Source organism: Mus pahari, chromosome 22 (genome assembly GCF_900095145.1).
Source record: "Mus pahari chromosome 22, PAHARI_EIJ_v1.1, whole genome shotgun sequence".
In the NCBI taxonomy this organism is placed as follows: domain Eukaryota; kingdom Metazoa; phylum Chordata; class Mammalia; order Rodentia; family Muridae; genus Mus; species Mus pahari.
In genome coordinates this window covers 8,317,479-8,326,505 of record NC_034611.1, presented here as the reverse complement: position 1 = coordinate 8,326,505, position 9,027 = coordinate 8,317,479, and the positions used below count along the sequence as shown (strand labels likewise).

Genomic DNA, 9,027 nt, shown 5'->3' with positions numbered 1-9,027 from the left:
CCCATACAGGGGAACGCCAGGGCCAAGAAGTGGGAGTGGGTGGGCAGGGGAGCAGGGTGGGAGAAGTGTATGGGGGATATTCAGGATAGCATTTGAAATGTAAATGAAGAAAATATCTAATAAAATAAATTAAAAAATAGTGTGCCACAATTATGTGCTATAACAAAAACATACTGTATCCTACATAATAGCATTTCTCTTGTCCAAACCTATCATTTTCCTACATAATCAAATATTATAATAAAGATTAAAATAAAATTACCTCACTAGAAGTAGTCTACTGGCACAGCAAAAGTGGTCTGAGGTCATAAAATTATCTCATTAAAATTTTTTTCTAAAATTTGTAACAAAAATAATGCTAAGATTAAAGCATCTTGGAAATGGTTATTTAACAAATATCATTGTAACTAAATCAAACGTTATAAATGTTTTATAGATTAATTCAATACCCTAAAATAAAATGTTTGAATTTCTACACTATTTCCTAAATGTTGATTTGTTTTGTGTTTCTTTTTCTAAATGGACATTTAACACCCATAATTAAATGTTTTGCCATCATACAAAGCTCCTAGGTTTTAAACAGTCAGTAATTCTAAAATTCTGTTAAGAGAGTAATGCCTACTTAGAATATTCCTACTAGTATATGTAGTGATTATAAAGTTGCTTAATGCACAAATATTTAAATCTGTTCATAAAATTTGGTCTCTTAGATAAATGAATAGTGCATGATGTAAAAATATGATAGTTCAAAATTGGTTACAGAATTTTCTGCAAAGGATAAAAAGCCAGATATTTTTCTAATGACTAAAAGAAATAAAAAGACATCCAAGATTGCATCATGATTTAAAAACCATGGCTACATACAGGCATATCTACCACACCCCTAGGAGTAGTGAACTTTCTCAAATCATCTGAGAGAACTTTCATGTGGATTTTGAAAACTCTTAATGATACTCATCTTTAGCACTACTGATGATAAAGTACCCCAAATAACTAATGTTTCTCATATTTTTGTTTTTAAAATACTTTTGTGGTTAGATTTTTATCATTGTTTGTGGTATCTAACATTTAACCTCCTTTATTTTTAAGTAACAGAATGATACTAATCTTGAATTCAATGAAGTTACAAATGGAGATATTACATCCTTTCCTTTAATCACACCTTCTTGTTACAGCAGGTTTCTTACCCTAAAACTTTTAAGTTCTTCCATAGTCTTTTAAAAAAATATTCTCTCTCTCTCTCTCTCTCTCTCTCTCTCTCTCTCTCTCTCTCTCTCTCTCTCTCTCTCTCTCTCTCTCTCTTTATTCTATGTAATTTGAATAAAACAAACAAAAAAAGAACTCGTTTTTAAATATCCAAAGCTTTTGTTTAATTCTTTGTATTCAAGTTATCTAAAAGCACATCAATGTCTAATAACAATAGTATTCATAATGACCTATATCTTAAGTATTGACATTACTTGATTTAAATAGATTCTAAAATGTTTTATAATACAATTAGCTATTTTAAAAATTAATTAAACAATATTTATATTTTAGTAATAAAAAAGAGACAGTACCATAGTAACTTTTTAAAGTTCCATTACTAATTACTTAAATGTAAATAAGATAGTTAATCTAATACAAATGATTGTAAGTATAAGTGGAACTACATAGTCACTACATAGTTAATCTTGTTAAAGTTATGTAAATTTGGGTAATTTTAGATGTTTGCTTCATTTGTAATTTTCACTTCATTAGGATAAAATATATTCTTGATTATTTAATTTTAGGCATAGTAATCTATGTCCCATGTAGATGTTATGTTAGATACAAGGAATGTAAAAACAATACCAGATCCAAATTATGATGGCTAATACTTTTGATGTGATCCAGGACTTTTTGAATTTCCTTAACTAGTTATTTCTCTCTCCTGGAGATATTTGCTCTGACCACTACTCAGTGTCATATATGCACTAGAATTGGTATTCCTAGCTTCAAGTGATCTTAATCACATTTTTGTGTATTTATGAGCCACATATTATTTGTTAAATTTTAAATATTATAAGGACCCTGCATGCAATTATGGTAATTGGACAAATAAGCATGTGAGCAAAAACTCCTGAAAAAAAAGTGTAACTATGAATGAAAAATTTAGAAAAGAAACTGTCTTTAGAGACTAACTGGCTGATTATAATTTCAGTCCTACAGTGAAGTTGGAATGTTGCAAGTCCAAAACCTCATTATCTTATTTTGGGCTAGTTCTTGCCTTCTGAAACATTCATTTCTTTCACACCTCTGTGTTGGAATTACCACCTTGTATATAATAGACAAAACTTTTAGGATCTATTAATTTCAGCTTCATGGGCCTGAAGAAAAGTTTCTCCCATCTTGTTGTACCCGCTTCTCTGATATATCTACAAATGGATCTTAAACTTGCCTTGACTTCTGAATTTCTTTGTTCTGGAAAACGATAAAAAGTTGATGAAACTGCTTCCACATTGGAACATAAGATTCTGAGTAACATAAATCTGTGTTCCTGAGTTATGGTCACTCAAAATAGCTACAGAATCTTTTAAACTATCTTTTATTCCTTTTCTTAAAAACTATATTTACCAAAATAATATTGATTTTATTTCCACTAATGTTGCCAATCTTCAGATGAAGGACTTGTCAGGGCTGCTTCTTTAGACATATGTATAAGAAATAACTATTTACAATGAATCTAATGTTATTTCCTTATTTTGTTTTACCTGTATTCTATGGGGTTTATTTCAGGGAAGGGGCACATTATACCCTTCCAATTTAAAGAGAAAATGTCTGCATTCCATGTATAGAACCCCATTCTCTGCTGATGCCTGGTTCTGACAGAACATGTAAAAAGCCTTACCTTGGCTGCAGGAACCCAGGGTGGCTTCTTGTTCTTACAGCAGCAGAAACACTCACTGCTAGATCTGAAGTACAAAGCAAGAGAAGAAAACTCAGTGACTTAAAGCTTCAGCTCTTGTCTCCTATTCAAATATTTATCAGCCTCAATTCAACATGGCCCAATACCTTACACATTAAGGCTCAATTTTAGGGGATCTGGGCCAGTACCCTGAGTAGACCTTGGGTGTGAACTCCATAACCAGTCCTACAACACCCAGAGGAAGCTCTATTCCCAAGTGCTCTAATATGCCCAGGATCATAGGATTAGAGGTGAGGAGGATATAACATCTGTCCCAGATACACTGGGAGTAAATGGGACCAGTGGGATCCAGGGACATAGAACCACCACTGGACCAGTGGCATGGGTTCCTTCTGGACTGATCCAATTCCCTGAGCACCCTTTGGGCTTGAACTCCATAGTCAGTCTCATAACACCTGAGGAAGCTCCAATCCCAGATGCTCTAATACACCCAGGATCACAAGATAATAGGATCCTAGGATCCCAGGAACTTGCTCACTCCAGGAACTCAGGGTCCCAGAGGCAGCTTGACTTACAGGAGCTCTGACACACCCAAGATGTCAGAATCACAGGATCCCAGAATCACAGGATCACAGAGACAGCTAGACTCTGAGGAGTTCTGACACAACCAAGATCACATAAAGTACATGCTCCAGTCAGATATAGCAAGTACAGGTAGTACTAGAGATAACCAGATGGCAGGAAGAGAGCATGAGAACATAAGCAACAGAAACCAAGATTACTTGGCACCATGAGACCCCAATTCTCTGACCATAGCAAGTTGTGGATACACCATCACACCGGAAAAGCAAGATTTGGATCTAAAATGACTTCTCATGATGATGATAGAGGATTTTAAGAAGGCCATAAATAACACCCTAAAAGAAATACATGAGAACACAGGTAAACAGGTAGAAGCCCTGAAAGAAAACAAAACAAAACAAAACAAATGCCTTAAAGAATTACAAGAAAATACAACCAAACAGGTGAAGGAAATGAACAAAACCATATAGGATCTAAAACTGGAAATAGTAAAAATAAAGCACAAAGAGAGACAACACTGGAGATAGAAAACCTGGGAAAGACATCAGGAGTCATAGATGCAAGAATCACCAGGAGAATACTAGAGACAATAGAGAGAATCTCAGATGCAGAAGATACCTTAGAAAACATTGACATAACAGTAAAGGAAAATGCAAAAAGTAGGAAGCTCCTAAGCCAAAACATCCAAGAATGCAGGACAGAATGAGAAGACCAAACCTAAGGATAATAGATATATAAGAAAGTGACGATTCCTAAATTAAAGGGCCAGTAACTATCTTCAACAAAATTATAGAAGAAAACTTCCCTGACCTAAAGAAAGGGATGCACATGAACATACAAGAAGCCTACAAAACTCCTAATACACTGGACCAGAAAAGAAATTCCTCCTGTCACATAATAATCAAAAGGACAAATACACTAAACAAGGAAAGAATATTAATAGCAGTAAGTGATAAAGGTCAAGTAACATATAAAGGCAGACCTATCAGAATTACACCAGACTTCTCACCACAGACTATGGAAATTAGAAAATCCTGGGCAAATGTCATACAGTCCTTAAGAGAAAACAGGCCCAGGCTACTATAATAAGCAAAACTCTCAATGGCCATAGACAGAGAAACCAAGTTATTCCATGACAAAAACAAATATACACAATACATTTACACAAATCCAGCCCTACAAAGGATAATAGATAGAAAACACCAACACAAGGAGTGAAACTGCACCCTAGAAAAAGCAAGAAACTAATCTTTCAACGAACCCTAAAGAAGATAGCCACACAAACATAATTCTACCTATAACAACAAAAATAAGAGGAAGTAACAATCACTTTTCTTTAATATCTCTTAACATCAATGGACTAAACTCCACAATAAAAAGGCATAGACCAACACACTGGACACATAAACAGGACCCAGCATTTTGCTGGATACAGGAAACACACCTTAGTGACAAAGACAGCCACTACTTCAGAGTAAAGATTGGAAAGCAATTTTCCAAGCAAATGGTCCCAAGAAACAAGTTGGAGTAGCCATTCTAATATCAAATAAAATCAACTTTCAATCAAACATTATCAAAAATAAGGAGGAAACTTCATACTGGTCAAAGGAAAAATCTACTAAGAAGAACTCTCAATTTTTGAACAAATATGCTCCATCTCCAAGGGCAAGAACATTCATAAAAGAAACTTGACTACAGCTCAAAGCACATATTGCACACCACACAATGGTAGTGGGAAGTCAGCATGTAGAAAAATGCAAATAGACCCATTCTTATCTTCTTTTACAAAGCTCAATTCTAAGTGGATAGGGTAGAAAGTTTGGAAGAGCCACGAACACATGAGAACATGGGAAAATTTCCTGAACAGAACATCAATGGCTTATGCTCTAAGATCAAGAATCGACAAATGGGTCCTCATAAATTTGCAAAGTTTCTGTAAGGCAAAGGACACTTTCAATCGGAAAAACAGGCAACCAACAGATTGGAAAAAGATCTTTTTACCAATCCTATATCTGATAAAGGGCTAATATGTGATATATACAAATAATTCAAGAAGTTAGATTCCAGGAAATCAAATAACCCTATTAAAAATAGGGTATAAACAAAGACAGCATTTACACCAAATGGTGCTGGCTAAACTGGAAATTAGAATGTATAAGAATGCAAATTGATTCATTCTTATCTCCTTATACAAAGCTCAAGTCTAAGTAGATCAACGAACTCCACATAAAACAAGACTCTGAAACTAATAGAGGAGAAACTGGGGAAGAGACTCAAAGATATGGGCACAGGGGAAAAATTCCTAAACAGAACACCAAGGGCTAAGATAAAGAATCAACAAATGGAACCTCATAAAATTGCAAAGCTTCTTAAAAGGACAGTGTCGATAAGACAAATCAGCAACCAACAGATTGGGAAAAATCTTTACCAATCCTAAATCCAGTAGCGAATATCAAATATATATGTAAAGAACCCAAGAAGTTGGACTCCAGAAAACCAAATAACCCTATTAAAAAATGGGGTACAGAGCTAAANAAAGAACTCTCAACTGAGTACTGAGAAGCACCTAAAAAAATGTTCAACACCTTAGTCATCAGGGAAATGCAAATCAAAACAACCCTGAGATTCCATCTCACACCAGTCAGAATGGCTAAGATCAAAAACTCAGGTGACAGCAGACACTGGAGAGAATGTAGAGAAAGAAGAATATTCCTCCATTACTGGTGGGATTGCAAGCTAATACAACCACTCTGGAAATCAGTTTGGTTGTTCCTCAGAAAATTGGACATAGTACTATCATAAGATCCAGCAATACCACTCCTGGGCATGTACCGAGAAGATGCTCCAACTTGTAATAAGGACACATGCTTCACTATGTTTATAGCAGCCTTATTTATAATAGCCAGTAGCTAGAAAGAGCCCAGATGTCCCTCAACAGAGAAATGGATACAGAAAATGTGACGCATTTACACAATGGTGTACTATGTAGCTATTAAAAACAATGAATTCATGAAATTCTTAGACAAATGGATGGATCCTAATTAAGGTAACTCAGTCACAAAAGAACATTATGATATGCATTCACTGGTAAGTGGATATTAGCCCAGAAGCTCAGAATATCCAATTTATAATTTGCAAAATACATGAAACTCATAAAGGAAGACCAAAGTATGAATGCTTCGATCCTTCTTAGAAGGGGGAACAAAATACCCATGGAAGGAGTTACAGAGACAAAGTTCGGTGCAGAGACTGAAGGAATGACCATCCAGAGATAGCTCCACCTGGGGTCTATCCCATAAACAACCACCAAAACCAGACACTACTGTGGATGCCAACAAGAGCTTGCTGCCAGGTCCCCGATATAGCTGTCTCCTGAGAGGCTCTGCCACTGCCTGACAAATATAGAAATGGATGCTCACAGCCATTCATTGGATGGAGCACAGGGTCCTCAATGAAGGAGCTAGAGGAAGTATCCAAGGATCTGAAGGGGTTAGCAGCCCTATAGGAGGAACAACAATATAAACTAACCAGTACCCCCAAAGCTCCCTGGGACTAAAACACCAATCAAAGAAAACACATGGTGTGACTCATGGCTCTAGCTGCATATGTAGCACAGGATGGCCTAGTCAGTCATTAATGGGAAGAGAGGCCCTTGGTCCTGTGAAGGTTCTATGCCCCAGTTTAGAGAACTGCCAGGGCCAGGAAGTGTCAGTGGGTAGGTTGGGGAGCAGGGGGAGGGGGAAAGGGATAGGGGATTTTCAGTGGGGAAACTGGGAAAGAGGATAACATTTGAAATGTAAATAAAGAAAATATCTAATAAAAATAAAAATTAAAAAATGGGGTTCAGAGCTAAACAAAGAATTCTCAACTGAGGAATATCAAATGGCCAAGAAGCACCTAAAGAGATGTTCAACAGCCTTAGTTATCAGGGAAATGCAAATTAAAACAACCCTGAGATTCTACTCATACCAGTCAGAATGGCTATGATCAAAAACTCAGGTGACAGCAGATGCTGGCAAGGATGTGGAGAAAGGGGAAAACTCCTCCATTTTTGGTGGGATTGCAAGCTGGTACAACCACTCTGGAAATCAGTTTGGTGGTTCCTCAGAAAATTGGACATAAGATGAGAGGATCCAGCTATACTACTCCTGGGCATATACCAAGAAGATGCTCCAACTTGTAATAAGGATACATGCTCTACTATATTTATAGCAGCCTTATTTATAATAACCAGAAGCTGGGATAGAACCCAGATGTCCCTCAACAGAGGAATGGATACAGAAAATGTGGTACATCTATACAATAGAGTACTACGCAGCTTTTTTAAAATGATGAATTCATGAAATTCTTAGGCAAATAGAAGGAACTAGAAAATATCATCCTGAGTGAATAACCCAATCACAGAAGAACACACATGGTATGCACTCACTGATAAGTGGATATTAGTCCCAAACCTCCAAATACCCAAGATACAATCCACAGACCACATAGAAGCCCAAGAAGAAGGAAGATCGAAGTGAGGGTTCTTCTGTCCTTTTTTAGAAAGGGAAACAAAATACACACAGGATCAAATATGTTGATAATAAATATTTAATAGGATACAAAGTTTAGAGCAGAGACTGAAGGAAAGGCCATCTAGGGACTGTACTAGCTGGGGATCCATCCCATATACACCCACCAAAACCTGACAGTATTGTGGATGCCACAAAATGTTTGCTGAAAGGAGCCTGATTTAGCTGACTCCTGAGAAGCTCTGCCAGAGGCTTACAAATACATGAGCAGATGCTTGCAACCAACTAGTGGACTGAGCATGGGGTCCCCAATGGAGGAGTTAGAGAAAGGACTGAAGGCACTGAAGGGATTTGCAAACCTGTAGGAAGAACAACAATATCAACCAACCAGAACCCCCAGAGCTCCCAGGACTAAGCTACCAACCAAGGAGTACACATGGCTTCAGTTGCATATGTAGCAGAGGTGGCCTTGTCAGGCAATGGAAGGCAAGGTCCTTGGTCCCATGAAGACTTGATAGATGCCTTACTGTAGGGGACTTGAGGGTGGGAAGGCAGGAGTGGGTGGGTTGGTCTACCATCCTCATAGAACAGGGGACAGAGATGGGATAGGGGGTTTCTGAGAGGGAGAGAAATCAGAAAAGGGGTTTTGAAATGTAAATAAAGAAAATATACAGTAAAAAAAAACACTTAGAAATTTTAAAAAAGACTCAATTTCGTGATTCCCACTTTTTTTTTAAAGTAGTTGTTGGGAGTTCTTCAAAGCCTTCATATAATGTGGTAGAGTTCATAGAAAATCAAAACAAACAAAGAATCCATGTTTTCAAGGGAAAAAAACCAAAACAGACAAAGCAAAGAAATTTCACAATTAGTATGACAGTAAATTAAAAAAACAAGAACAAAAACAAAAAAACTGGGGCTGAATTGTTAACTCATTGATTAACAGAATTGGGTTTTCTCTCTCTCTCTCTCTCTCTCTCTCTCTCTCTCTCTCTCTCTCTCTCTCTCTGTCTCTCTCTCTCTCTGTCTTTCTCTCTCTCTGTCTCTCTC

At 36.7% G+C, this 9,027-nt stretch overlaps 1 protein-coding gene across 1 annotated transcript in view; it reads right to left on the bottom strand.

Moving 5' to 3' along the window:
* Sntg1 (syntrophin gamma 1) overlaps nt 1-9,027 on the bottom strand; it is a 638,621-nt gene that overhangs the window by 498,600 nt on the left and 130,994 nt on the right. The window contains exon 2 of the mRNA XM_021222333.2: nt 2,870-2,933. Within this exon, the coding sequence (XP_021077992.2) occupies nt 2,870-2,933 (64 nt within the window). The remainder of the gene's footprint in view (nt 1-2,869; nt 2,934-9,027) is intronic.